General features: G+C 49.0%; 1 protein-coding gene and 1 long non-coding RNA gene across 13 annotated transcripts in view; one reads left to right on the forward strand and one right to left on the reverse strand.

The window, feature by feature from the left end:
* LOC130513811 (histone-lysine N-methyltransferase 2C-like) overlaps nucleotides 1-27,884 on the forward strand; it is a 41,663-nt gene that overhangs the window by 11,936 nt on the left and 1,843 nt on the right. Inside the window, exons 14-75 of one of the 12 annotated variants that reach the window (XM_057012888.1) lie at nucleotides 12-179; nucleotides 256-1,178; nucleotides 1,272-1,382; nucleotides 4,494-4,619; nucleotides 5,244-5,363; nucleotides 5,560-5,661; nucleotides 5,909-6,013; nucleotides 6,425-6,606; nucleotides 6,685-6,849; nucleotides 6,952-7,061; nucleotides 7,358-7,420; nucleotides 7,514-7,622; nucleotides 7,762-7,859; nucleotides 7,934-8,062; nucleotides 8,134-8,235; nucleotides 8,312-8,421; nucleotides 8,496-8,673; nucleotides 8,779-8,856; nucleotides 9,643-9,678; nucleotides 9,962-10,093; nucleotides 10,170-10,202; nucleotides 10,331-10,459; nucleotides 10,682-11,020; nucleotides 11,398-11,471; nucleotides 11,629-11,826; nucleotides 12,194-12,325; nucleotides 12,886-13,465; nucleotides 13,565-14,382; nucleotides 14,454-14,726; nucleotides 15,333-15,643; nucleotides 15,713-15,888; nucleotides 16,261-16,614; nucleotides 16,702-17,000; nucleotides 17,075-17,180; nucleotides 17,252-17,650; nucleotides 17,732-17,846; nucleotides 18,770-18,845; nucleotides 18,923-18,986; nucleotides 19,058-19,290; nucleotides 19,797-20,141; nucleotides 20,579-20,686; nucleotides 20,762-21,457; nucleotides 21,536-21,784; nucleotides 21,991-22,161; nucleotides 22,230-22,391; nucleotides 22,472-22,589; nucleotides 22,773-22,881; nucleotides 22,960-23,135; nucleotides 23,222-23,334; nucleotides 23,410-23,547; nucleotides 23,627-23,672; nucleotides 23,775-23,869; nucleotides 23,945-24,040; nucleotides 24,339-24,545; nucleotides 24,622-24,749; nucleotides 24,822-25,017; nucleotides 25,122-25,331; nucleotides 25,429-25,808; nucleotides 25,888-26,000; nucleotides 26,075-26,211; nucleotides 26,406-26,533; nucleotides 27,655-27,856. In XM_057012888.1, coding sequence (XP_056868868.1) covers nucleotides 12-179; nucleotides 256-1,178; nucleotides 1,272-1,382; nucleotides 4,494-4,619; nucleotides 5,244-5,363; nucleotides 5,560-5,661; nucleotides 5,909-6,013; nucleotides 6,425-6,606; nucleotides 6,685-6,849; nucleotides 6,952-7,061; nucleotides 7,358-7,420; nucleotides 7,514-7,622; nucleotides 7,762-7,859; nucleotides 7,934-8,062; nucleotides 8,134-8,235; nucleotides 8,312-8,421; nucleotides 8,496-8,673; nucleotides 8,779-8,856; nucleotides 9,643-9,678; nucleotides 9,962-10,093; nucleotides 10,170-10,202; nucleotides 10,331-10,459; nucleotides 10,682-11,020; nucleotides 11,398-11,471; nucleotides 11,629-11,826; nucleotides 12,194-12,325; nucleotides 12,886-13,465; nucleotides 13,565-14,382; nucleotides 14,454-14,726; nucleotides 15,333-15,643; nucleotides 15,713-15,888; nucleotides 16,261-16,614; nucleotides 16,702-17,000; nucleotides 17,075-17,180; nucleotides 17,252-17,650; nucleotides 17,732-17,846; nucleotides 18,770-18,845; nucleotides 18,923-18,986; nucleotides 19,058-19,290; nucleotides 19,797-20,141; nucleotides 20,579-20,686; nucleotides 20,762-21,457; nucleotides 21,536-21,784; nucleotides 21,991-22,161; nucleotides 22,230-22,391; nucleotides 22,472-22,589; nucleotides 22,773-22,881; nucleotides 22,960-23,135; nucleotides 23,222-23,334; nucleotides 23,410-23,547; nucleotides 23,627-23,672; nucleotides 23,775-23,869; nucleotides 23,945-24,040; nucleotides 24,339-24,545; nucleotides 24,622-24,749; nucleotides 24,822-25,017; nucleotides 25,122-25,331; nucleotides 25,429-25,808; nucleotides 25,888-26,000; nucleotides 26,075-26,211; nucleotides 26,406-26,533; nucleotides 27,655-27,856 — 12,179 coding nt within the window. The remainder of the gene's footprint in view (nucleotides 1-11; nucleotides 180-255; nucleotides 1,179-1,271; nucleotides 1,383-4,493; nucleotides 4,620-5,243; nucleotides 5,364-5,559; nucleotides 5,662-5,908; nucleotides 6,014-6,424; nucleotides 6,607-6,684; nucleotides 6,850-6,951; nucleotides 7,062-7,357; nucleotides 7,421-7,513; nucleotides 7,623-7,761; nucleotides 7,860-7,933; nucleotides 8,063-8,133; nucleotides 8,236-8,311; nucleotides 8,422-8,495; nucleotides 8,674-8,778; nucleotides 8,857-9,642; nucleotides 9,679-9,961; nucleotides 10,094-10,169; nucleotides 10,203-10,330; nucleotides 10,460-10,681; nucleotides 11,021-11,397; nucleotides 11,472-11,628; nucleotides 11,827-12,193; nucleotides 12,326-12,885; nucleotides 13,466-13,564; nucleotides 14,383-14,453; nucleotides 14,727-15,332; nucleotides 15,644-15,712; nucleotides 15,889-16,260; nucleotides 16,615-16,701; nucleotides 17,001-17,074; nucleotides 17,181-17,251; nucleotides 17,651-17,731; nucleotides 17,847-18,769; nucleotides 18,846-18,922; nucleotides 18,987-19,057; nucleotides 19,291-19,796; nucleotides 20,142-20,578; nucleotides 20,687-20,761; nucleotides 21,458-21,535; nucleotides 21,785-21,990; nucleotides 22,162-22,229; nucleotides 22,392-22,471; nucleotides 22,590-22,772; nucleotides 22,882-22,959; nucleotides 23,136-23,221; nucleotides 23,335-23,409; nucleotides 23,548-23,626; nucleotides 23,673-23,774; nucleotides 23,870-23,944; nucleotides 24,041-24,338; nucleotides 24,546-24,621; nucleotides 24,750-24,821; nucleotides 25,018-25,121; nucleotides 25,332-25,428; nucleotides 25,809-25,887; nucleotides 26,001-26,074; nucleotides 26,212-26,405; nucleotides 26,534-27,654; nucleotides 27,857-27,884) is intronic. The other 11 variants (XM_057012892.1, XM_057012890.1, XM_057012889.1 and 8 more) reach the window with 11 other exon arrangements.
* On the reverse strand, nucleotides 26,746-27,659 carry LOC130513818 (uncharacterized). Its single transcript, XR_008946836.1, has 2 exons — nucleotides 27,046-27,659; nucleotides 26,746-26,936 (listed from the first exon to the last, which is right to left on the reverse strand). It is a non-coding gene; the product is annotated as an uncharacterized LOC130513818 (long non-coding RNA).

The following is a 27,884-nucleotide window of genomic DNA, read 5'->3' on the forward strand; positions in this document are numbered from 1 at the left end:
ATATCCTGTAGATCCCAACTTGGCAGAAGAAGTGATGGCATCAGAGAAGATAATTGAAGAAAATGAGAAGAGAGAGGATCCACCACAGGAGAAGCTACCTGAGGAGTCAGGTGAGGGTAAAGACCCAAGAGGAGAATGGCATCCAGAGGAGAAGCAGAGCAGCTTCAGCTGTTCCACTGGTAGGAAGCTATCATCTGATATAACGGTTCCTTGACATGCTCGATGAGTGACCTTCACGTGTATCTGTCTCTGCAGGAGTCCAGCAGGAGGTCCCTACTGATGCCCCCGTTTCCCCCCTACCTGCACAGCCAGCTCCTCACTCCCCCGAGCTCATCAATCTTCAGTCGGCCTCGCCCCCAAACCAGCCTACAGTTCCCTCCCCTGCAGATCTACTCTCGCCATGTCATCTTCATGGAGCGAACTCTCTAGACTCCTGCACTTCTTCCCCTCACAGGAATTCCTCATCCTCCTGCTGCTCACCCCATGCCCCACCCATCCCTTCTCCTGTGGATTTGCACTCCAAAGAGGAGCAGCTGTCTAATCGTCAACCATTAGAGGAGGCCTCAGGAGAAACGTTGATGCTGAATAACCAAAGTGTCTCCTATAAGGTGACCTTGGATGGTGATGATGGACAGTCAGAGCGACAGGCCAAACCGGTTCCTGTAGAAACGGAGCCCACCACTGATGAATCGCAGTCACACAGTAGGCCTTTAGAGAGGAGAAAGGAAGGTTCAGCAACACCAGAGCCAGCATCATCACATACATCTGAGGAGGTACCGGGGGCAAGAAATTGGATGGAAGAGGAGGAGGAACTGCAAGATAAGTCAGAAGCAGAGGAAGAGGAAATACCCATGAGTCCTGTGCCTGAGCTGGACCCATCGCTAGATGATGTGATGGAGGTGATGACTTCTGAGTCTCCTCCCTTGACTCTTCGAAACCCCTCTTCTCCCAGCCCAGTTTTTTTCTATGGCCGGGGGAAGGAACAGGGTTTGGCACATCCTCCCTGCTCTTCTATGCCTTCAGATGACCTCTCCATCCGTCTTCGGCTGTCTCCCTTCTCCACCGAGGCCTCCCCTGAGACATCACCCACAAGAGTTCCAATCACCCCCCCTCCTCTCTCTCCAGCTTCACCTCATCTCCACTCCTCCCCTGACAAAAACTTTGCTCCCTTGTCTAAGGTCAGTCAGATTTAACTTCTAATTTTTGCTGCCTTCTTTTCTATTCTTTCTTTCTAAGGACTGTCTGTCTCCTCCTGGTTTTTCTTCTCTCAGGCTCCCCCCACCCTTCTGCTACCCTTCACTCCTAAAATTGGAATGGGGAAACCAGCAATTTCCAAGAGGAAATTCTCACCTGCCAGAGCAAGAATCAAGCAGGTTTGGAGTGTGAGTGTGGTCATCAAAGAGAGCAAGCGTCAGAGAGAGAGAGAGCATTGGAGAGAGTGAAATTGTCAGAGAGAGAGAGAGCACGAGCATGGAAGTGAGAGGGAGAGAGTGTCAGAGAGACATTGAAAGAGTGAAAGAGAGGGCTCGTCCAGCGTGGAATTGAGAGGGAGTTTCAGAGAAAGAGAGCAAGCAGAGAGCCAGTGTCGGATAGAGCGAGAGAACAGGCACTGGAGAGGTGGAGAGTGTCGGCGTGGGAAAGAGGATGAGCGGAGAGCACGTGTCGGAGAGAGAGTTTAACGCTGCGTTCACACTGGACGCACAAGCGTCATGCTAAGAATATCGCGCGTGAGCCGGAGCCTCTTTCCACCAGACATTAGTCTGTGCCGGCCAACAAGCTCCTCGGCTGTTCTCTACTTATAGCAGCGTTGTGTAGTTGTAGTTGTGCGTGGGAGATATACAGCTGCAGTTTAAAATCAATGTTTATCTACTCTATTTTCATTAGATCTATTTAAGTTCTCTTTCTGTTTCCCAGTTCTCGTTCCTCTGTGTGTGGGGGTGTGCGTGTGCGTCTCTCTTGCGCTCTCTTTAGAAATTAACACAAAAATGAAATTGTATTTGTGTTGTTTCATTGTGAAAAGTGCTCGGATTCCTTTGTTTTTTTCTTTGTCTTCCTGCCGGCTTGAAACGATCTATTGCGTCTGGAGAGAATAGACCAGACGCCCAAACAAACGCTGGAGTCTGAACGTGTGAACGACACGTTCTGTTAACATGAGATCCAAAGACCTCCGCTGCTCGGTGCCTCGCAGCGCGTCTGCATCCAGCGTGAACCCAGTGTGAGAGGGGGGGCATCAGGTGGCCTGTAGGAGATCAAGCATACAGTTGAATCCAGCTCCACACGACTTTGGCATCTGGTTTCAATTCGTTCCTTCGTTTCACGCAGCAGCGTGAGACAGCTGATGGGAGCCTGTCGTCCTCAACATTGGGTCGGTGCTTTGTCAGTGGGTTAATAGGGCCCCTTTTCCAGGTTATTATGGGACCTATTTCATCTGGAGTCAGGCAGCAGACCAGCATTCCTAACAGGAAGGTGGATCATCATACAACTTTGATCATCTCGTACATCATTTCCAAGATCCATGCTGATCCTTGTTGCCTCCTCCTGGGGGGAGTGGGGAGGTTGTGGAGCATCTGTGCATTGGAGTTTAACTCCGATTTAGGCACAGAGAGCTCCGGTATTAGTCGAACTAATTCATTCACATGCACTTTGGTTGTCCAGTTATACTTGGATTGAGGCAATAATGTTTTTAGTTAAATCATTTTTTCAAGTTGCGTTAAACTAAGCTCGAGCCACTTGCTGACTAAGAGCCAGATAATGTGATGGGACATCAATTTTCTCTGGCATTTATAGGCCTTTATCAGATTAAACCCAGACAAGGCTTGAGCTCATGCCACACAACCTTTGCATGTGACCCTGGAGCACAAACATTCAGGAAGTTGGACGGTGTTCTTGTCTCTCCTGAAATCACCGAGACCACGAGGGACCATGAGTGCAGCTTACCTGCATAAGTAAAGCATCCATTACATAGCAGAGGATCCAGCTTCCTGTTGCTGGTCTGCTGCCCGACTCCTTGATTGTGTGGTGAAACAGGTCAACCAGAAAAGGGCCGTATTAACCTGCTGAAAGCTGCATATCGCCACCTGCTGTTGACTTTCTCTGTTGAATGTCTACAAGATTGCACTTCTTTAGCAAAGCTGGTCTAAACTGCATGTAAACATACTGTTTGATAGTGGATGGCTTTTATCACAAACGTTTCAAATTGGGTCAATATCAATGACTAAATTAGAGTTTTGTGTGGCTCCGATTAGATCAAAGGGTTTCTTCTGTGGAGACGCAGTCATTGTACTTCAGTCTTTACTAAGTGGGCTGACACATGAGTGTTCCTGAGAAATATCTTTGACTTCCACCAGTCCTGTGTCTAGGTGTCGCCGTCTCTCCTGTTCCTCTTCAGCCCATTCTCCATCCTGCTCATTCGTCATCTTCCATCCCTCCTGTACAGCAGAGGAATGCAGTTTAAATGCTGCTGTTGTCTCCTTGTTCATGTTTAACATATTCCATGCTAGCCCAGAGCCAGTACGGTCTAGTAGTAGCCCAGTCGTGATTTAGGTTGTCCATCATGTGGTGGTCAGGTGACCACTGACCTGTGCCCCTATGCCATGTGCATCCGGCCACTTTATTAGGTCCACCTTGCTCCTAAAAGTTTTGATTCCTTTTGCCTTCAGAACTGCCTTAATTCTTGGTGTCCAATTTTTTAACAAAGTGTTGGAAGCGTTCCACTGAGGTTTTGGTTCATAATGACATGATGGCATCACACAGTTGCTGCAGATCTGTCGGCTGAGGATGTGAACCTCCTGTCTTCCACATCCCAAAGGTGTTCTGTGCAAATTAAATCTGCTGACTGTGTAAACCGCTGGAGTAGAGTGAAGTCACGGTCACATTCTGGAAACCAGTTTGAGAGGATATGAGCTTGGTCACATGGTGCATTATCCTGCTGGATCCAAAGGTGGGGAGCATTTGTGACCTCAATGCTCCAGAAGGCTGCTGCCTTTAAGCGATGTTCCCTTGGTACTAAGGGGCCCAAAGTGATAAAAATATCCCCTCACACTATGGCACCAGCAGCAGCCTGATCCCTAACAAGCAGTTAGGGTTAGGGGTTAGGGTTGGGGTTAGGGTTAGGGTTAGAGGGTTAGGGGTTAGGGTCAGAGGGTTGGGGTTAGGGTTAGGGTTAGGGGTTAGGGTCAGAGGGTTGGGGTTAGGGTTAGGGTTAACAAACCTAACAAGTGGCTGGTGGGTGTATCTTCATGTACCAGACAGTGTTGAATATTCATCTGTTAGCTGCTGCTAGCGTGAAGACAATATATCCTTAGCCTGTCTTACTGGGCTGCATGTTGTTTACCATGGTAATGTTTCATCTAAAAATCAACCTATATATATTTTTTATGTTTTGATTTGTTCTTTTTTTAGCATTTATGTAACTGCATTTTTTCCCCATCTCCACTTTTACTTTCTTTGCACTTCCTTCTTCACTTCATCTGCCCCTGCCTCCCCTAACCCAGGGTTCGTGTTGGAGTAATCGCAGGGCCGTGAGCCCCCCTTCATCCTCCCAGGATTCCATGGGAGAGTCAGGGTGGGACAGCCCTAAGCCCCGTCCACAGGACCCCCCCCTCTGGAGCATGAGAGTGGTAAAAAGCACACTGTAACTCTTACAGGTGTTATGGAAAGACTGAAGGATGTAGCGGGACAATCCAATTCCTTTTGTAAAAATGTTGGGAAGATAACAGAATAACTTTACTAGGACCAGTAGAGGGAGATGATGTGGGTCGTGTTCCACTGGCTGCTCACCTGTGTGATGAAGCCGTGACTCAGCGAACAGCACGAGACAGAATATCGGTGCCTATTCTAATGTAAAGAATCCAGAAGAACGTCCTCTATGGTCGCCAGGTCTCGGGAATGTTCCTGCTCTCATTCCCTCTGTTCTGATTGAGAGATGGCCGCTTTGTTGCACCTTTGCTACTTGTGTTTCACTAAAGTCCACAGAGCTGTGATAAGTTTTGGTCAGTTGGAGACCTGAAGATCTCATTTAGGCTTGATTAGTTAAAGATGGACTTTTCCCAGTATGTTCTGATTTTACATCCAGAATCATTGGGAAGTGAAACCCTTTTAAAAATCTTGAAAATACTCAGAATTTAAATTCCCTGATCACTTCTGGCCCTAATTCCCTCCTATATCTGGCCGCTAGTAATTTACAAGGAGTTTTTGGTTTTCCTGCTCTTCTAACAACTTCATCATCCTTTTATTACTTCCAGGGCCGAGGTTCAGGATTTCCAGGCAGGAGGAGGTCCAGGGGAGGAGGTGTTGGCGGAGGAAGAGGAGCAAGAGGAAGGAGCCGACTCAAGGCTCAGGACAGTCTGACCGTGTTGCCGGGGGTATGAACAAAACACACGCATACAGATCTTCCTTCATGTGGCTATCGCTCTAACTTTATGTTGATTAGATGAGTCCATTTAAAGGAAACTCCAGGTATTTTCCAGCGAGATAGATTTAGACAGGTGATTTATTTTGGGCGTTGCCTCAGAGTGCATCAATATTTGACCAGTTTCTTGACTTGCCTCTGACTTTCAGTCGGTCAGTATGGAAGCGTTCCAGCCAAAGGAGGAGGAAGAGAACTCGATGCACAACACGGTGGTGATGTTCTCCACCTCTGACCACTTCACTCTTAAACAGGTAAACAACTGCTGGAATCAGTAACACACCACATGCATGATCAAATATTGTATATCATATTACTGTTATGTAGAAATTGTCGGTAATATTAGAACCATGTGATAGATACTGTTGTCGAGCCACCCTCCCTCTCACGCTTCATTGACTTTGCTGGTGTTTTGCAGAGAATCTGCTGACTTGATGATATGAGAATCTTGGGAACTGTTTGATCTTGTTAATTTTCCCGTGTGTGTGTGTGTTGGTGTAGGACATGTGTGTGGTGTGCGGTAGCTTTGGTCAGGGAGCCGAGGGCAGACTGTTGGCCTGTTCTCAGTGTGGACAGTGTTACCATCCCTTCTGTGTGAACGTTAAGGTCAGTATGAGCTCCATTACATTTGAAATCACTTCAAACATGATTACTGTAGGTTTGGGCAGTTTCAGATTCATGATTCAGCCATACGTCTGTTACACGTGCATTCACACACAAGGTGGCAGCAGAGGCCAATGTTGTGGTGAGAAGGTTTCATAGGTTTCAGAAGAAGATCCATCATATTTTGTTCACACAAATGTAGGTTTGATTAGTGCACAGTAAAACCCTTTGGGTTCATGAGTGTATTTGTGCTGATTTACAGCTATGAAGATGCACATTTCTATACAATATCCTGCCTACACCTGTTCTGCTGATATTGCATCTGTAATCTGTTTCTTCTCACCATAATCTGGGTTAGGTGTCTTTGATCGGTTGGGTTTCTTTTTAATCTGATTGTACTGACGGTGTGTGTAGATGACGCGGGTTGTCCTGACCAAAGGGTGGCGCTGTCTGGAGTGTACGGTGTGTGAAGCTTGCGGTGAGGCCAGCGACCCTGGACGGCTGTTGTTATGTGATGACTGTGACATCAGTTACCACACCTACTGTTTGGACCCACCCCTTCACACAGTCCCTAAAGGAGCCTGGAAGTGCAAGTGGTAGGGTCGTCTTCCTCAGTCAGCTGTGCATGCACGTTCCTGGGTTCTCTTCTGAGTGTGTGTCTGTTCTGTCCTCAGGTGTGTGAAGTGTATCCAGTGTGGCTCCTCCTCTCCTGGGGTGCGCTGTGATTGGCAGGATAACTACAGTCGTTGTGGTCCATGTGGCAGCCTTAGATGCTGTCCGCTGTGTCAGAAACAGTACATGCACAATGAACTCATCATGCAGTGTCAGCAATGCGACAGGTAACACACACCTCGCTGCTGAAGGGTTGCACGAAGCCTTGATGTGAAAACGGTGTGTATTTATGTGTGTGAGCGAGGGTGCTGACGTGTGTTTGTGCCCAGGTGGGTCCATGCAACGTGTCAGGGCCTGAGCTGTGAGGATGAGGTGGAGGCTGTTGCTGACGAAGGCTTTGACTGCTCACTGTGCCGGGGTCACGGCTGCAGCTCTTACGGTGAGCAGAGATCAGAACCTCCTCCTCATCCCATGTGATCAGTCATTCATTAGAAATGTGCTTCAGAATTTCACTATCCATTGTTATTAAAATGGAAGAATAAAGGACAAAGGGTGGATATATACTGTATATATAACAGGCTGCTCTGAGCCTTCGTGCACTAGCACCTTTGTTATTGGTGGTTAGATGTAAGTTATACTACAGATATCATTCATGTTAAGAAGCTGATGGTTAAGGGGAGACCTGAAACCATACACTTCAAAAATCCCTAAGCTCCACGAATCTGTGTTTTTCAGGGAAATGTGACAGTTTTTCATCACCTCACATGGTTCAGATGAGTTCGCGCCTCAGAGAACCTGGTCAGTACCCCCTGTTCAACCTGGGATATGGATAAATGTTTCAAAGTACCAAAGAGAGTGTGTGTGTGTGTGTGTGTGTGTGTGTGTGTGTAGGTGTGGAGTCAAAGACGTTCACTCAGGATGGAGTGTGTCTGACAGAGTCGGGTCTCGCTCACCTCCAGTCTCTGGTGGAACCGCTGATGTCTCCACGCAGGTATCGAAGGTAAACAGATGACGTGTAGCTTCCTGCCCTCTCCACTCTACAGGCACACGTTCTTGCATCCTGAGCGGAGTTCAGCTAGTTAGCGTATCGCCTCATCATTCACATAACTGTAGGAAGTGGTTCTGTTTTGTGTGTGCAGGGGTAAACCCAAACTGAAGCTGAGGATCATCAACCAGAACAGTGTGTCTGTCCTGACCCCAGCTGAGCCTGACACCCCCACTGAACAGGACCTCAGAGGTCAGAGGTCATGCTGCTATTCCCAGCAGCCTTTTCATTTGGGTTTTGTTAGCTAATGTTCTTTTTTGCTTCAGGTGGGCTGGACTGCGAGTTGAAATCTGACTCCAGCCCAGAGCGGGAACATAGCCACAACTATGATATTGCCGGCGAACCCGAGGGTGCTGATGGCAACAAGAAGAGGAAGAGGAAACCCTACAGGCCAGGTAGGCGGAGCCAGCTCTTTATTTGAATCTGTGTGTCTTTATCTCACTCTCTCTGCCTGTCTCTGTCTCAGGTATCGGGGGTTTCATGGTGCGTCAGCGTGGTGGGAAGATGGGTCTGAGCAGGATCAAACTCTGTCGAAGAGACTCAGCAGAGCTCCTGTGTAGAGATGAAGGTGAGACTCTTGACCTTTGTCTGCACTGGCTCTCGTCTTCTCGACATTCACATAAATGCACTGTTATCTTGCTCAGATGTTTCCGTGGAGACCACGCTAAATATTGACCATACACCGGGGAAGGTGAAGAAGAGATACAGGAAGAAGAAGACTAAGCTTGAGGAGGTGTTTCCCTCCTACCTGCAGGTCTCTCTCTCAAACACACTCACAGGCAAACTTGGTCTTCTGGTCCTGATGGACTTGACTGTCCTCTCTTTTAGGAGGCGTTCTTTGGTAAGGATCTTCTTGATCAGAGTCGGCAGGGGGGACGGAGGCTGGGACCAGGGACCCTAGTCCAACCAATCAGGAGCACCAACCAATTAGTAACGATAGCAGATGAAAAAAGAAGACCCAACCCCACCTCAGGAGCAGACGCCAGTAAGAACCAAGGAACGCTGCGTGAGTTTTTTACATTAACATTAAATTTACTTCATGACTTCACCAGTGACATTATATGTGTGTGCATGCACACGCGCGCATTACTGCATGTCTGTTAACACACAGCCATATCGAATGGAACTCTGTTGGATTTGTCTGAAGTTCTCATCACTGATCCTCACATATTGGCAACAGGTCATACAGGTACACGCACACTTCCATCTGTCTTGTTCTTCCTGTTTATTGTGTCTGATTGGTTCAACGTGTTTTTCATGTTCTAACCGTAGGTCCCAACCTTTTTTGCAGCGTACCTTTTTAAATGCTGTCACGCCCACACCTCCCAAATAAACACACGGTTCCTGTCATCACTTACATATCTTATTTTCTCCTCTAATCTTTGGGGAAAACCATCCTCCCTTTTGCAAACATTTTTAAACATATACGTTTTTAGACTATGCACTTTAAATTGAATCCCAATGTTAATTTTCACCATATTTTTTTCAAAACTGGCTGCTCAGAGCTGGCAGGTTCACCAAGCCCCTCAGAATAAATGAAAACCTGCTAAAATTTAGAGTCTGATCTTATATTCCTGCTTTTTTCTCGCCTCATGTAGTTAATTGGTTGTCTGTCACAAATGTTTGTGTAATAGTGGTGAAGAATTGTGTGTTGTTCCCATGAAATGGCTTCTTTGTGTTGTTTTTAGGTGGTTCCTAGTAAAATTAGCACCACCTGTTGGCGGCAGCTTCAGGGCCCCCCAGGGAGCAGGCCACAAACTGCTGTTCTAATATTTCCTTCTACAGAATCCTCTCAATTAACATCTGATTGGATGTGGTTTGATGAGTACAGTTGGGGGCTCTGTAGGTTTCCTGCAGCCATTATCCACAAGTTGTCATGAAGCCACGTGATCACCTCGAACATCTCCAACAGTCGCTACAGAGGTGATATGATCAAGCAAAGAAGAACACACTGATCATTAATTTTTGGTTACAGGTCACTTCCAGGTGGAGCGCTCTCCATCTCCATTTGGTAAGACCAATACCTCTTCCCACCACTCCTCTTTGAAGGTCTCACTTCCTAATCCTGCTCCTCCTGATTACAGCTCAGGCCCCTCTAAATACTGCTCCCTACTACCCACTGCAGATACAAGCCAATTTTCTGGTTGTGTCTCCTCCTCCGCCAGATAACACTTGCCTTTTTCCCTCCTGCCTGTCCTCCAGATAATGTCTCCTGCTTCTCCTTTGGCTCCTGGTTGTTGTTTTTTTTTATTGAGGTCATTATTTAACCCATCTGTCATCTGTCTGTCTCTTAGCTGGGCTCGACCTTGCCTCCATGACTGATGACCCATCTTTCACAGGAAGTGGTGGTTGTGGCCAGAGGATGGCTCAGGAAGAGCCTCTCGATGCCATCTTGAGTCCTGAGCTTGACAAGATGGTGACAGATGGTGAGTTCAAGTGTTCAGGTTTTCAATTATTCTGTAATTTCCAGAAACTGACCAGAAGTGCAATGTTGTGTTTCAGGTGCCATCCTCGGCAAACTCTACAAGATCCCAGGTTGGACTAGTCTCTGCCCACCCCATCTCAGAATAAAGATTTGTCATTTGGACTGCTTGGATTAAAGTGTGTGTCTGTGTGTGTGTGTGATTGTGCTTGTGAATGCATGCATGCTAATACACTCCTAGAGCTGGAAGGGAAGGACGTTGAGGAGGTATTCACAGCTGTTCTCCGTCCAAACAACAGCAACAGTCAACTGGAGCAGAGACAAAACACAAACACTGCAGCTGGGAACCATACACACACACAGCAGACAGGTACACACACACACACACACACTGAGGCAGAAGATGGCTTCCACGTGCTCTTTTGTTCTAGCATTACTATCATTGCAGTACGTTTCAGTAAGTAATTGAGTTTTTATCTATATATCTGCTACAAAACCCTTTGGGTCAGGGTTAGAGTTGCGTTGCATTTCAGTCAGGAGATTATTTGGCTTATTTTACTTTTATAAATCAGAAGTATTCTGTCTTTCCTAGCAACTGTGGCATTTCCTCGCCTTCCTCTAATGAATGGCCGGATGGGAGCTGTTCCTCACTTCACTAACCCTGCCGTGATGTCCAGTAGTGCCCAGGGCCCAGCAGGATTTAGGTTGGGTTCTGCAGAAGGCCATGTCCCTGGTCCAGGTTCTGACCACAGCCATGGGCAGCCTCTGACCAATCAGGGCTCAGCAGGAGAGGGGGAACAGGACGCAATGTCAACAGCTCAGAAGAGCATGTTGAAGTGGGAGAAAGAAGAGGCGCTAGGAGAGATGGCAACAGTCGCTCCTGTCCTATACTGTAACACCAACTTTCCCCAGCTGAGGGAGCAATATCCTGGTATGATCACGTTACGTTTATCTCGTGTGAGGGCTTTAATCGATGGTGGGACTCAGCTGTAGTGGAGATGAGAATTACCAGCAGCTTGTTTTTGTTGTGTGCCTATTACCGATACTTTTAATGATTGATAGGTGCTTTTCTGTCATCCTTCATGTATGTGATTGAAGACAGTTTGAGCAATCAAATCACATTAAGCTGCTATGAGAAATATTCCAGTATAACCGGGAAGCAGGCCGGACGATCCCCCGATAGATGACTGTGCATGTCAAGGTTATCAGACTGTGGCTGTTTGACTTATATAGAGCTGGTGAAACAATGTTGCTGTTACCTCTGATGTTCATCTGAAGAGCTACTGAATAAATAGTGAACTTTTTCAGAATGGTCCACCAGAGTGAAGCAGATCGCTAAACTGTGGAGGAAGGCATGTTCTCAGGACCGAGCACCCTTTGTGGTGAGTTTTTCTCCTCACCAGTGACGTGAATAAATCGGCAGCTAACGTCTTAGCTGCTTGGTCATCTAAAATGGTCACCTTTGCATCGGCTCTGCTCAGTGGCTGCCGGAGACTTTCAGTTTTCATCTTTCCTACGTGTGTGTTTTCTCCTTGGCAGCAAAAAGCTCGAGATAACCGGGCAGCTCAGCGCATTAATAAGGTTCAGTTCTCCAATGAGCCAGTCAAACAGCAACAGGCCACACAACCTCCACTTCCAGTCCCTTATGACCCTGCTTGCGTGGAGGTGGAGGGTGGGTTTAGGGATCCACTGAAATCCAAAGAGTCGGAGCAAGAGCAAGAATGGAAGCTCAGACAGGTGAGATCTGCTGTGCCAGACGTAAAAACATGGCCACGTCCAGAGAAATCAACACTACTACCTGACTTTATTCAACACTGTTATGTAGCCGTTGAAGTGTTGGAGCTTGCTTCATAAGTTTGTTTAGTATGTTTGATTGTAGATGACAGTAATGCCGAGTCAGTCACTAATCTAGTAACTTTCCAAATCAGTCCAGAAAGATGGTGTTGATTTCCTGGCCAGTAATAACCAGTAATAACCACGTTACCAACATGCCACTTGGGAGAGTTGGTCACATGAATTTTACGTGGCTGATGTCATTGATTGGTTATGATATGTGTGCTGAGCCTCACCCACTTCAAATAATATCTCTGATGTCATTGAAAAGGGAGAGGTAAATGACAGATGGGAAGCCAGTAAGAAGAGGCAGGAATATCTCCCCCAAAGCAAAGCCCTAAAATCAACAGATAAAGATTGTCCCTTCCAGGCATCTGTAGCAGGAGGTGGCAAAGAGGCTCTGGTAAGATCTCAAGGCGAACCTGTTCAAGGCAGACTTGGATCCATGACCCTCTGAAATCCTCTTCTCCTCCTCAGTTCTCTCCTCTACCAGTCCAATACAGACAAACACTAGTCCGGTGAATATTCAAGTGCTGACACTTGTGCAGCACCCAGACAGCTGCTGGAAAATGGCTGAAATAAAAGCTGTTTCCACCAGGAGCTGATCAGACTTTATTCAGGGGCTGCTCACAGGTTTATCCAAAACGCCTTGAGAATAGACCCTGAGGTTGAGAAGAGAGAGAGTTTGACCAGAAGTAGGCCATCTCCAGCCCAAAGAGGATTTCAGACACATGGTCTGAGGGTTAGTCACAGTCATCTTCTCTGGGCCAAACTGCAGGTTCCATTTCAAAAATGAGATGGGATCCATGTACAGGAGAGTTGGCCCAGAGTTGACGACAGCGGCGTCAGTGTGTCTCTACAGAGACAGTGAGGGAAAGCGAGTCCTGTCATCATGTGTTGGCTGCTCCTGCAGCGGACGTATTGATGCATTTCCTGCTTGTTATCTTCCTGTTTCTCTGGCAGCAAATGCGTCAGAAGAGCAAACAGCAGGCCAAGATGGAGGCCACTCAGAAACTGGAGCAGGTGAAGAATGAGCAAAGGCAGCAGTTGGCCGCTCAGCGCCTCAGCAGGCCGGTGTCTCCAGACAACAGCAGCCGCAGCCCCATGACGCCTGTAATGTTGGGCAGTGCCTCCCCCAACCACACGCCACCATCCTCGAGGGAGAGTCAATTCAGGCACCACCTCCTGTTACAGGGGAGTTCCGGACAGGCCGACGACGTCTTCCTCAAACCACAAGCTCCACCTCCCTCCGGATTTTCACTCCCACATTCTCCACATCCCTCATCCCCTCTCCACCAGCCTCCATCCTCTCCCCAGATGTTCTCCCCACCTTCATCACGTCCCTCCTCACCTTGGGACACTCTTAAGGGAGGCGGTACTTCTCGGTCCATATCCTGTCAGCCTGGAAACCTCCCAGGTTCACAGCAGCAAAGACGGAACTCCCTCAGCCCCTCCCCAGGCCATGACATGTTTGGATCTCCTGCTCCATCCCCAGACTCAAAGACCCCCATTGATGCCTCCAGGAACCTCATATCCCAGTCAGGTAACTCATCCTTTTTGCATTTATTTCTACTGCTGAAGGTCTCAGGTCCTATTGTTGGCTACTGGATTAAAGTATCTTTTTGTGGTCTTCTCCACTCAGGACTCCAGCAGAGCAGAGGGGGTCTGATAAGCTCCCCCTCTGGTTCTGGTTCGGAGTTATTGTCCCATCACGCTACTCTACGACCCCCAGAGAGCTTCCAACGCTCTCAGAACAGTGGTACTTTACGACACTCTACATTGGATCCGTCCTTTCGAGCCGGTGACCCAGTTCAACTCAACCTGTTTAAAGCACCCATGCGCCCCCAACAAGAGGTGTGCAGTGGTGCCGGAGGAGGAGGAAGAAGAGACCCTTCCAGACCAGCTGACGGAAACTTTGCAGGCCTCTCCCAGTCTCAGGACTCTGCCTTTCCCTCAAGTCCATTATCAGCACTAGGTTCCCCTCAGCAAAGTCCTTATGCACAGATGCCCGGCACCCCCAGACCCGAATACAACCAGCAAACCGCTGACCCATTTATCCAGCAGTCGCCCCCCTATATCAACCCTCAGACCACCGGAACACCTCGGCCACATTCTGACCCCGCATACATGGTCACTCCGCCTGCTCTGAGACTAGAACAGTACAACCAGCAGCAGCCTGCTGCTGCCCACCGCCCTTCCCCCTCCCATCAGAGTACTGACCCTTATTCTTCCAACCCTGGGACGCCTCGCCCCTCCGTTGTTGAACGTTTCCCCCGATCACCTGGTAGCCAGAGAAGTGGTGACACTTCTTCTGGTGGGACACCGCGACCGGATCAGTATAGCCAGCAGTCACCTACGGTACGTACCCAGAAACCCTCAGTGGATGGCTCCACTCCCCAGCATGGAGGACCTGGTTCATCTCCTTTAGCTTTACAGAACTTTACCTCAACACAGCACCAGGTAACAAAGAAGACGGAGCTCTTTTTGAGTGTGTTCGGCCAGCCTTTGTTCATTTGTTGTGTCCATTGCAGCTCTCTCCAGGACAGCACCATCTTCTGGACTCATTCCCCAGAAACACCATCAGCCAGACACAAAAGCATTCTGGGTCGCTTGAGGCCAGTGGTTTCTCTGGACTGGGAGGTCAACCGACCCCTAATCCTTTCGAGCAGGGCCCTGTTGTTCCGGGATCGTCCCATACAGACAAGACAAAATCAAATGAACTGGATCAGTTGGATGTGGCTTCCTTGACTGGATCCGTGAACATGCTGCCTCAGCAGGGAGAATCGGAGGAGAAACTCAGACAGGTGAGATTTGGGATGTCCCCGTTATTAATCACAGCATTAGAATTATCACAATTAGTTTTTAAAGTGGCAACAATACCATTGGGATTAATCAAAAATCATCACATTATCAAACAAGCTACATATGTACTATTATTTCTCAGAGAAAACAAAGGTGAAGAGGCACAGGACCTTAACCTTAAATCAATAAACAGGCCCATATGTTTCAAATGATATATATTATAAGTTAGTTGTGTTTGTTAATGTGTAACAAAATCCAAATTAGGGTAAAAGGCTAAAGGTTATTGCTAAATGTTCACGACGGAAGGCTTTGGCTGACCGAATCCACCTCACGCTGTTACCATGGTGACATGTAAACAGGATAATGGAATGTTATGTGAATGGCATAACTTGTCCTGTTGCACCGAAAGCCGACTCATTTACATTTAATATCCTAAATAATCCCACGTGGCATGTGAAATAAATTAACAATTAATTAACTGTAGCTTTATTGTGGTAGCAAGTAATCAAGAGTTTACAAGAGCTCCTTTAATCAGTCAAGCTTCAGAGACTGCTGCTCACTTCCTGGTGGTTCTGCACTGCATTTTCTAGTTTCTGCCTTTTCTTCAGCGCCAGCGTCTTCGTCAGCTCATCTTGAGGCAGCAGCAACAGAAGAACGTGTCACGGCAGGAGAAGGTTCTGCAGGATGGAGCTGCTGGGCCACCTCACCACTGGTTACAGAAGGAATCCACCAGTGCTTCTCCAGCAAATCCATTTGGACGCCCCCCTCCTCCTTACCCTGGCTCAATAAGGCCCCCTGGAACTATGGCCCTTCGGTGCCCTGGGAATTTCACAGCGGAGCAGCCAAGGAACTCTACTGAGGCACCCGGTCTCAGACAGAACCTCCCTGGAGAGCAGGGGGTGCAGGGACTGGTCCAGAGGTAAGAGGAGAAGCAGAGGTTACTAATGTTTGACCAGATCATCCTCACATCTGAGCTTTTCATCTGCAGGATTGCAGCTCCTCCAGGAGGTCTCCAGGGCTCATTCCTGAGAATGTCTCCAGGTGCAGGTGCAGGACCTGCTCCTGGGCTGGTTGCTCAGCATGGAGGCGCTGTCCAGATTAAGAGGCCTGGGGAGTTTGCAGGGATCCGGCCTGTCACTGCTACTGCTGGCCACATGATGCCAGGTCAGGAGTTTGCATGAGAGCAGCATAGTTGATAAAATGGCCAAGATGTGAATGGACTCACGTTAGAAGAAGAGTGAAGGAGCGATTTGATGATTTTCAAGAGGGGCCTGGTGCAGACATTCAGCAAAGAGATTTAAGACGGCCTCAGAGAACCTTTCAAATGTTAATATCAAATATATTTTGAACAGAAATTGTAAAGATCTGGACACCTTAGAATCAAATAGATTGTTGGATCAGAGCAGTGGGAGGTAAAAAGCACATTATGTGACCTCCATGAAGGCACACTGATAAGAGCTGTGGGGATGCTTGCACGTACTTTAATGTTGTAGTTTTTAATCCAGTACTCTCTGCCCCCCCCCCCCCCCCCCCCAGGTGCCTGCCAGCCATTTCTGCCCCGCGCTCTTCCTCTGCAGCAGCATAGCATCATGGGGCAGCCTTACATTGAGCTCAGACATCGGGCCCCTGAAAACCGCCTGAGGCTTCCCTTCCCCTCCTCTGCAGAACTACAAGCCAGGAATGTTCAGGCGCCACCACTGGGCCAGCAGTTGGTGATGCAGCAGCACGTTGGCTCATCTGTGACGTCGAGCCAGAACAGCGAATCTGCTCTCCCAGGAGCTGAGGGGATAGAGGACCACCTGGAGGGAGAGGACTCAGCTGTGAAGGATCTGGAGGATGTGGAGGTGAAAGATCTGGTTGACCTGAATCTCAACCTGGACCCTGAGGATGGTACAAAAACATTGACTCAGCATTAGAAATATGTGGCTGTGGTTTGTACTCTGGTTCTCAACCATCGTTTTGTGTTGACTGTTTCAGGTAAAGAGGATCTGGATCTTGGCCCGAACGATCTCCATCTTGACGACTTCCTGCTCTCTGGGAAGTTTGATCTCATTGCCTACGCTGACCCTGAACTGAACTTGGAGGAAAAGAAAGACATGTTCAATGAAGAGCTGGACCTCGGAGAAGTGGCAGCAGAGGAGAAAGAGGGCGGAGCCCGAAAGGCAGATCATTTAGTTAAACAGGAAATGCAGGACTGCACAGCTGAAGCTCAGCGTGAGGGGGTCAACAGCTGCCAGATGCCCTGCCAGTCTGCACCCTCCATAGTCCTCAGGAAGGTGAGGAGTTATTAGCCCAACGATCACTCGATCAATACACTGATCACTGACGTGAACACCCTCCTCCTATGAAGGTGGAGGACTCTGCTTCTGGGACCGGTGCAGTGCCAGTCTTTCACACCCAGGGTAGTGCTGACCCACTGGGCATATCTTCACAGGTCCACCCACCCTCAGCTGAAGGTAAAATCTAAACCTTGTTAAGACATAAGCGTCTCTTTGCTTGTCAGGTTATTGATTTTCCTCCTCTTCAGGTCAGGCCAAATCAGGTGTCCAACAAAGATCATACGGTTCCCCTTCATCCGCCCAGTCATCTGTCTTCGCCTCCTCTACTCAGGGTCCTTTAGTTTCCCCTCACACCAGTGTGACTCCTCAGGTGATGCCCCTCCCACCTCCCCAGCCTCATCTCCCTCTGAGCTCCCAAACCCAGACGCCCCACATGGGGACATCCACACAGGTTCAGACCCCGAACCCGACCATGTTTACAGAGCAGCAGATCCAGGAACATAAGCAAAGGCCTCTTCTCTTGGAGGAGCAGCCGCTCCTTCTGCAGGACCTTCTGGACCAGGAGCGGCAGGAGCAGCAGCAACAGAAGCAGATGCAGGCCCTGATTAGACAGAGATCCACACCAGACCCTGTGGTCACAAATATGGGTAAGAGTGGCAAAACCAGGACAGCTGAATCTTTCATGCTCAACAGAGGTTTAATGTGTGCATGCTTATGTGCATGTTCAGCAGAATTTGATTCCATCTCTGACCCCATCATGAAGGCCAAGATGGTGGCATTGAAGGGCATCAACAAGGTGATGATCCAGGGCAACCTGGGCATGAACCCCATGGTCATCAACAGGTAGGAGTCTGGTGTTTTTAGTGGACGGTTATAAATCAGGTGATCTGATCACCACGTTCTACTCTGTTGTATGGAAAAGAGAGTTTAAGGGTGTAACCCAGCTGTGTAGTGATGTCGGGCTACATGGACTAAAAAAGACATTTAGCACATCAAACAAAACTCTTTGTTAATGAGGTTTATTTAGTTTTAGGCCTTGTGCCACTTAACCAGTTTAGAATGAACAAAAAGTCTAAATATCTTTCGTTTTTTCAATAATTGTTCAGTAAAGGCTTACGTATCCTCCAAATGTTTTACAAAGTGGTTCTGCGGAGTACTCTGACCTTTAGCCCGTTAGCCTGGAAATGTTCGTGCCACATTACAACAGGCTGCTCAGGTGTTGGAAGCCCGGTTATACAGCTGATTTTGAAAAGGCTCGTCGGATCCTCAGTGACCACAATCCTCCATCTAGTTCCACAGAATCGGCACCTCACTGAATATCAGAGCAGCGAGTTATAGTAAATCATTTATAGCCAGAGTGCTTATTACAAGACAATGTTGAACTGTCACCCAGAGGGAAAAGTTGTAAATGAAGGATTCTAAATGGTGCATTTTACATGTATGTATAAATGTTCTGAAGCATGACGTGTGCCTATGGGTGGGTATGTGTGGATGTGCGTGTTTTGGGGCATCCTCTTCTTATCAACTTCTGTTTTTCTTCTGTTGTTCCCTTTATATAGAGTAGTGGTGATGTGAGTATGTGTGAATGTGTATGTGTGTTTAAATTGTCTCTATGCATATGTTGGACATGAACCACATGAATTTCCAGACTGGATAAAACGGTTGATCTGGACTCTCTTGTCTTAAAGTAATGCTGTAACTGATTCACACCTGCTGCCTCTGGAGCTTCCTGTGATGTTTCACACGTGTCTATCAATGTCTGCCAGGCTGCAGCAGGATCCAGTGGCTCAAGGCGCCCTGGTGAAACCAGTTTCAGAGGGGACTCCTCAGCTGGTGGCCCAGGTGAGTGGAACCGCAACAGAATTGGATCTCCAAATACATCCTGTCGTCCATATACAAGTCTTTTCTCTCTTCATCAGGACGAGAAGGTCACCCCCCAGCTGGTTCGGCCAAACCCTCCCAACTTTGGCTCGAACTTTGTCAGTAAGTATCATTCTGTTGCTCTGTTATTTAACTTGTGAAGACCGGATGTCCAACTGTGGCCCCTCCTGCAGACGAGTCCCAGCGGAGGCAGTATGAGGAGTGGCTGGCCGAGACGCAGCAGCTCCTGCAGATGCAGCAGCGTCTGCTGGAGGACCAGATCACCACTCACCGCAAGACCAAGAAGTCTTTGTCAGCCAAGCAGCGCACAGCCAGGAAGGCGGGCCGTGCCTTTGCTGAGGAGGATGCTGCCCAGCTTCGCCATGTCACTGAGCTACAGGGGGCAGTCCAGAAACAGCTGGAGCAGGTGCACCTCCACCACCACCACAATCCCACACCTATGCATTGGTCTCCCTCTGACCTCCACCTCCATGGATCTGAAAGAAAACACTCAATATATTGTCAAAATTCAGATTTTAGCTTTCGCTTAAGATGCTTAACAGAAATATGTCATTTATACACAGACGTGGCTCAAGTTTCAGGTCAAAAATAGTTGGACAGATTATTATAAACTACATGGGCCTGTGTCTGGGACCCGTGTCTGGGACCCGTGTCTGGGACCCGTGTCTGGGACCCGTGTCTGGGACCTGTATCTGGGACCCGTGTCTAGGACCTGTGTCTGGGACCCGTGTCTGGGACCCGTGTCTGGGACCCGTGTCTGGGACCCGAGTCTGGGACCCGTGTCTGGGACCTGTGTCTGGGACCTGTGTCTGGGACCAGTGTCTGGGACCAGTGTCTAGGACCTGAGCACAAGCTCTTTCAACACTTCTTTGTAATTTTGTAATTGGTAAAATTGAAAAATGTTGATTTCAGATCCGGAAGCAACAGAAAAATCACACCGAGTTAATCGAGGATTACAGGACCAAGCAGCAGCAGCAGCAGCAGCAGCAGCAGCAGCAGCAGGCAGCTCTGCAACAGCCCCCCACAGCCAGCCAGAAACTCTCCCAGCCAGTCGGAGGGCCTGCCCCATCTCATACTCCCATCATCACTGCGAGTTGGGCCTCAGGAGGTGGAACTCCTGGTGTATTTGCACAGAAGGTACCACCAATGGCCCTGCCTGATGCCCCCCAGCCTCCTTCACACAGACAGGCACCAGGCTTTACCACTGGAGCCCAGGGTCCCACAGGAGGGTCTGGTGAAAGACCTCCTCCTTGTCAGGTAGTAAACAATTTTTGTAAATATAGTTCTATTTCATCCATGCTGACCAACAGAGACAGTGTTTAGGTGCAGAATATTCCCCTTTGGCAACATGAGTAGATCCCAGGCCCACGGGAAGCCCTGACCTATGACCCGAAGGAGACCGTATACTCCGGCGTGTCTTTCAGCTAAGCCAATACACCCCGTTGCTCGTACAGTGGGACCTCTACTTACGAATGCGAATTTTTCAGGTTACGAAGCGTCTCAACGGGAAAATATTTCCTCTTGTTACGGAGGAAATTTCAGGTTACGAAGTCAAAATTACGCTACCGCTGCTACTCCCAGCTCGCGGAGTTTAGCGAACACAAACTTGCCTGTAGCTGCTCTGCCATTGGCCTGAAACTTTAGATTCATAAAACGGTAGTTTGCAACTTTTTTTACACGCACACATGCTGCAGGTCAACTATGACGACAACAACCCGTTCAGTGAGGGATTCCAGGAGAGAGAAAGGAGAGAGAGACTGAAGGAACAGCAAGAGAGACAGAGAGTTCAGCTCCTACAGGAGGTTGGACATCCCATAGTTTTCATTGTCAACATGACAACGGTGAGTCAGAACTTACAGCTGTTTGTCTCCCGTCAGGTTGAGCTTCACCGGGCCCTGGAGCAAAGGATGGAGATGGAGCAGGAGGCACTCTTTGGGCCCCCAGGGGGACTTGCAGTCGCTGCATCAGCTGGTCCTGGCGGTCCAGCAACTGGTCCAACACCTGGTCCAACACCTGGTCCAGCAAGTGAAAATCTGTCCCAGATGCCGTTCTTTAGTTCTGAGCTGCCACAGGACTTTCTTCAGACATGCCCAGTCTCCAGACCTCAACAGAACCAGAGCCAGACTGATTTCCAGCATGCAGATGCTCACCAGAGCTTCTGTGAAGACGCCCCAAACCCTGAAGCTCTTCTGGCCCCTGGTCTAAGGCCCAGGACAGCAGAGCATGGCATGGCCCAGCTTGAGTCTAGATCCTCACCGAGGTTCCTCGGTACCGCAGGGCTGCCAGATCCTGTAGAGCCCACTGCAGTACCCCTCTCGCATCTTGAAAGGAAGGCCTATCAATTTGGACGTGACTTTTCATCCTCTTCCCCCTCGAGCCCTTTACCCTGCTTATCTGGAGAGCCTACTACCCTCCTGAAGAAGAAGAACAGGGATGTAGATGACACTGGAGCTGGGACACCACTGTCCTCCCATTCTGATGATATCACAGTTCCATCCACTCCAGCTGTCTTGGACAGTTCATACTCTGGGTCCGCTCAAGCTCTTCCATCGGTAACATTGCCCCAGGTGAAGGTCAGTCATCACGATCACAACGGAGTATAACAACCTGCCAGGTCAAGTTTCTAACTGTTTCCTACACTTTCTCTTCAGAAGGAGCATGAGGACAGAGGAGCCTGTGAGGGAGGTAGAGTGAAGAAGGAGGCAGAGGCAGAGGAGGTCTGTGGACGGAGTAAAGATGGTGATGGCAGCAAAGAGCTGCTCAGACAGCTGCTGAAGGAGAAGACCTCCCACATCACCACCTTACCCACAAGCCACACTCCCCTGGCCACCCACAGACAGCCCTCCAACGAGAGTGTCCATTCTGAGGACGACGACAGGCCTGGTCTCCATGGAAACATTGTGAGAAACGGATAATTGAAAGATGTGTAGCAGTCACATTGTTGTGTGTTTGACTGCTGTAGTTGATAGAATGTGTATCATGTATCATTCTAAATATTTTCATTATGAAGTAAATTTTTACAGTTAAGATAAAAGAATATTTTGTGTTTGACATTTTAATAAAACCAATCTTATTTTGTACCTGATATAAGCAACTTTGTTTGCAGGATAACATTCAGGACCTCCTGGACTCCAGGAACAAGCTACAGCACTGTAAGAGACCTTCTCGACCTGAAAAAGACAGACTTCCCCCCAAAAACAAGAGAAGGAAGAGGGAGGACGAGGAGATAATGCTCTGCTCCTCTTCCTCTGAGCCCATTTTCACTCACTTGTCTCAGGTAACTCATCTTATCAGCTGCCAGTGCTGATAGTGCTTAAGGATACTTATTGACTCCTCTGCTCTTAGTTGTCAGTGCTGCCCCTCATGGAACCAGTTCTGGGTGTGGATTTGAGTGTTTTTCCACCGTATGGTAGCTCCAGTCTGGGCAGAAACTCCCGGCTGAGCGGCTCCTTCGGTAACACCTCCTTGGAGGGGGTCACTGACTTCTACTCCCAGCTCATATACAAGGTGCCGCTGCTCTTATCCTACTCCTAATTTGTTGTACATATTTAAGACATTGAACATACTCATCTCTCCCCCTCCATCAGAACAACCTCAGTAACCCCCCCACACCTCCAGCCTCACTACCCCCGACGCCACCACCAGCTGCCAGGCAAAAACTAATGAACGGCTTCGCCACAACCGATGAACTGAGTACGAAAGATGGTCAGTCCTGGATCTTGAGAGGCACAAAGCCATGCCGTGATGTCACTGCATTTACCTGTGTGTGCATGCATTTGTGTGTTTCTGTGTTTTCGTTTGTGTGTGCCTGTGTATGTATGGATTTGTGTGTGTGGACATGTATGTTATACAGGACATGTATGTTAAAACCTCCTGTCTTATCTGCAGGTCTGACACAGAAAGGGGAGCGGCTCGTTCCGTTGAACCCCACCAACAAGACTGTCGATGTCCCTGCCTCCTTGCCAACGCCACCCCACAACATCCAGGAGGAGCTCAAGTAAAAAGCTGATTCCTCTCCCGGACCAACGTTTGTCTGCAGCACTGCTGATTCTTCCTTGTGGAATATTATCCTCAGGGTTCAGGTGTCATCAGAATGTGAGACTCCGGACAGCTATGTCCCCTCGTCATCTCCAGAGAGTGTGGCTGACATGGAGGTCAGCAGGTTTCCTGACTTGTCCTTCATCAAACTGGAACCGCTCTCGCCATGCCCGTCCCCGACACTGCCCGCCTTGCCCAGTGCCAGGGGCAAAGGTCAGTTTCCTATTGGCTGCTGACTCATTGCATCACCATGGTGTTTCTTACAAGTGTTATAAGTGGGGACGTGTGTGTTTGTGAAGCTTCTGCAGTGAAACAGGAAGTGAAGGTGGAGCCGAACCCCCAAGATCATCCCTCCTGCTCAAACACAGACCTGGTTACCATAGCAATAACGCTGAACCCTGTTGCAGCTCAGGTGTATATCTCTTCCTTCATTGGCTGTGATATCGGTCGTCGCTCCCTCTTGGAGACATCCCACTTTCTTTTGCAGAATATTGGAGGTGTTGTGGCAGCGGTGGCCCAGTTGCTGCGGGTGTCGGTCCCAGGGGACTATCAGCTCAGTCGCTCTACTGGCGCAGACCACGGGTCTCTGGCTCTTCTGGCGGGGGTCTGCATGCCCCTGACTCGGGTACTAAAACAGACATGGAACACTACATTTTGAATTCAGTTTAAAGTTGACAAGTAAAATGAATTTTGTCTATTTGCAGAGTTCCACAGACGGCAGACAGCAGAGACCATCAACTGCTGCTGGGGGTACTGGTCGGGCCAAGAGACACACACCTCCTCTTATGTGTGCACTTTCCTTCCACTCGATGTTTGATTGACAGTTGTCTATATTCTCTCTCTCTCCTTCAGATGTCCAACATGGCAATTTTGCAGCCAAACCTCAGTGTTGCAGCTACTGCAAAGGCATGCTGGGAAAAGGAGTCCAGCCCAGGGAGCTGAAACAGGTTGGACACTGAAGACACATTTGTTTGACACATTAAATGTGGTTGACGAGAAATGACTGTATGGGTGTGTTGCAGGAGGGTCAGTCCAGACCAGGAACCAGTCTTGTGTTTTGTAGTCCAAATTGTTCTTCACTCTACTCATCGGACCTACGGAGAGCAGCTGGAACCAAGGTTTGACATTAGTTCTGATTGGTAATTAATCAGTGTCAGTGTCACTAATTCATGTATTTATTCCATCTAAATATCTGCTGTTCAGATTCAGACACATTTGTCTAAATCTTACATGCAACAATCAAAGGGTCGTTTCCAAAAGTGCTTACAACTATGATAGTTTTGGCTATTTACTCATTCAAACAAACACACTGAGACCAGGGCCTTTCTATGGGTGGTTGAAGATATTTGCAGGAACACTTTGCGAGCATCAGATGTAATTACATGTGATGACATCATAACCTTTCATTGTTCACAGGCTGTGGAGCTCACGACAGTGATGAGCTCCAAACAAGCTCCCCCCAGCAGAGTACAGCACAAGTACACCAACAACATGTCATCCATCGCTGTTCACTCCCTCCTCCACACGCCCTCACCTCTTCCCAACACCCACTCGCCTCCACCTCACTTCCCCTCTGCCTCCACCATTACCATGGAGACAAAGACCCACATGGACAGCCTCAAGGTGTGCAACCGTTGGGAGCGTCAGTGATGTTTATTGAGCGGTTGGACATGTTTTATAGACCTGTAACTGTTGACAGGTGACGGTCAAATTAAAACCTCATCCTCGGGCGGTCCCAGGGGGAGATGACATGCCGTTCCCTCACCCCAAAAAAATGAAGAGCCTCCGCTGGAGGCGCTGGAATATTAGCATCTCATCCAGCAGCAGGTTCGTTTGTGAGCGTGGTACTAGGCACGCTAACCATTGAGCATCTTTGAGCAGCTTTCTTCTCTTACCCAGAAGCTTTACCATCCCCAGTGAGGCTCTTGGCATGCCAAGTGAGGAGGAAGTGGATCTGTTGTTGAGGAAGTTTGGGATGTTTCTTCATTCTGACCCGTTACCCAGAGACCAGCGGAGGTGCTGTTTCTGTAACCAGCAGGGAGACGGGCAGACCGATGGTCCAGCCAGGCTGCTGAACCTTGATCTGGATCTGTGGGTGAGTCTACTGGCCCCTAATGAGGCCCACTCGGACCTACTGGTGTCTGGTGTGGAACACATGTCCAGATCAGTGTGATGAAGGTCTTTTGTTGTGTGTCGCAGGTCCACCTCAACTGTGCTCTGTGGTCCAGTGAGGTTTACGAGACCCAGGCCGGCGCCCTCATCAACGTGGAACTGGCTCTGAGGCGCGGACTGACACTCCGCTGTGCCCACTGTCAGCAGGTTGGGGCAACCATTGGCTGTAACCGCTTCCGCTGCACTAACACCTACCACTTCAAATGTGCCCTGCAGGCCAGCTGTACATTCTTCAAGGTAAACACTGCTGTAGGACTGCAGAGGAAATCCTCCAGTAGCACAATGTAGCTGTTGGTGCCTGTGTGGGGTTTCTCACTGCTTCCCTGACCTACAGGACAAGACCATGCTCTGCCAGCTCCACAAGCCCAGGACAGTTTCTCTGAGTGGGGAAAAGTCCTCCAGTTGCTCCCCCTCCTCTAACCTGGGCTCCGTGTGCGACCACAGCATCATTGTGACCTCTGACCCCTACGACTCCGAGCTGCGGTGCTTCACCGTCTTTCGCCGGGTGTTTGTGCAGCGGGACGAGGCCCGGCAGATCGCAGCCCTGGTGCAGCGCAGTGAGAGGCAGCACACCTTCCGAGTTGGCAGCTTGCTGTTCCGGTCTGTCGGCAGGCTCCTCCCACAGCAGATGAGCATGTTTCACAACAACAGTGCCATCTTTCCAATCGGGTATCACGCCAACCGGATCTACTGGAGCATGCGCCACAGCAACAGGTGACCCAGTCTTCTGATCGGTGATTGGTCTACAGAGGCCGATCAATCATTGCTAACTGACTGACTGATTGATCCTCAGACGCTGTAAGTACATGTGTTACATCGAAGAAAAGGAGAATCAGCCTCTGTTCAAAGTGAAGGTCGTGGAGAAAGGACAGGATGACGTCATCTTGACCGGCCCAACACCCAAAGGTATTCGTCTTCCGGTTCTCCCAGTTATGCCAACACATTTATGTCTGATATTTACTTTGAGAGTGTGTGTCCAGCTGTGTGGGACCAAATCCTGGCACCAATATCCCAGATGAGATCTACCAGTGGGACTTTGAAACTCTTCCCAGTTTACCTGAAAGGTGAAGATCTGTTTGGTTTGACCACATCTGCTGTGACCAGGATCATTGAGTCTGTAGGTTTCCACTCACACACAGTCACATGTACATGTTCAGACAGGAAATGGGAGGAAAGACGGCTTGGTACCTAAATTGACCCTGTGTGTGTCTGTATGTGTCTGTGTCTGTGTGTCTCTGTGTGTCTGTGTGTCTCTGTGTGTCTGTGTGTGTGTGTGTGTCTCTGTGTGTGTGTGTGTGTGTGCGCGTGCAGCTGCCAGGTGTGGAGAACTGTGAACGCTACACCTTTCGTTTTGGAAGAAACCCTTTAATGGAGTGGCCTCTGGCCTTCAACCCATCTGGGTCGGCCCGCTCCGAACCCAAAGCTTATCAGAATAAGAGGTAACTCAGTCACTCTCACACACACACTCTCTCTCTCGTTCTATCTTTGTGAGGACCGCTTAGACCCATCCTCTTACCAACTCCAACCAGCTACAGCTGCATCTGAGGAAACTGAAATGACTTATTTCTTTTGAGTTGGGAGATTTTGGCTGATGGTGCAAGAAAACCTGAAATTCAAATTAGAATCTTGTGAGGAAGTTCAGTCCGGAGACTCTTGGTGTTAAATTTTAATTAGCAAACAGCTGCAAAGGCTCCTGAGCCTTTAAATGGTCCCAGTGTGTTGAGGGGGGCGCCACCCTCATGGAGAAGACCTGTCCGGACACATGTCCAGAAGCCCATCACTGACCCCTGAAGAGGGTCGGACATCAAACGGACTCGCTGCTGCTCTGTTGTGTCCAGGGACCTTAATGGAAAGGTGAACGTAAAGAAAGAGGCGGTATAAAATGTGCAGAGCCACCTTGAGCGGATCAAAAAAGAAAGATCATTCAAGACCATTGAGATTCAGACTGCACCTGGAGTCGGACCTTCAGGAGGATCCAGGACCTGGATCCAACCATCACAGTACTGCTGGCACCCTGCCTGGCACCCCATAGAAACGAGCTGTTGCGTAACCTTAGCTGGGGCCAAACTGGACAGAGTAAATGCCTGGATTCTGCTGCCAGAACCACCCCTGAGCCTGCACCAGCACATCCTGTCTGACCCGAGACACCGGACCTGAACCCCAGAGGGTATGTGGTGAGGGGGTTAGAGGGTTAGGGCACAGTAATCAAAGTTGAAGAGCCAAAGGTCAGAACAAGCCGGACCTCCAGAACCCCTGAGCAGGACCACAGACTGGTGGCCCCATGCTGAGCTGCATTACTGCAGTTGGTCACCTAAAGGAGCCCAGACCACCTCCTGAGAACATGTTCCAGCTGCTCCGTACTGATCGTCGAAGGTTCGCGTTTACTTTTTGAATTGAATGACTGATCTAAATCAGTTGTTGCACCTGTCAATCTTGACCAGAGCCTCAACCCATTTCAGACTGGGACCTGAGAACCAATCTGAACCTTTCCAGTTGTAAGAACCAGCCAGAATGTCCTCGCTTTGTCCGTTAATGCCGTTGTGGTACGCGTGTCTCTTAGACCCAACCTGCTGACCAGCATTGCTCCCAGGTGTCAGGGCACAGTGGGCTCCATTGTTGGTCTCGTACCAGGCGTCATCTCTCTGTCCCCGGGAGAGTCCGTGGCCGGGGCCCACCAAGGCCGCCACTCCAAGTCCTCCCAGTACCGGCGCATGAAGGCGGAATGGAAGAGCAATGTGTACCTGGCCCGGTCCAGAATCCAGGTGAGTCACGGGTGAAAACACACGGGGC

This window comes from Takifugu flavidus, chromosome 17 (assembly GCF_003711565.1).
Source record: "Takifugu flavidus isolate HTHZ2018 chromosome 17, ASM371156v2, whole genome shotgun sequence".
Lineage (NCBI taxonomy): Eukaryota > Metazoa > Chordata > Actinopteri > Tetraodontiformes > Tetraodontidae > Takifugu > Takifugu flavidus.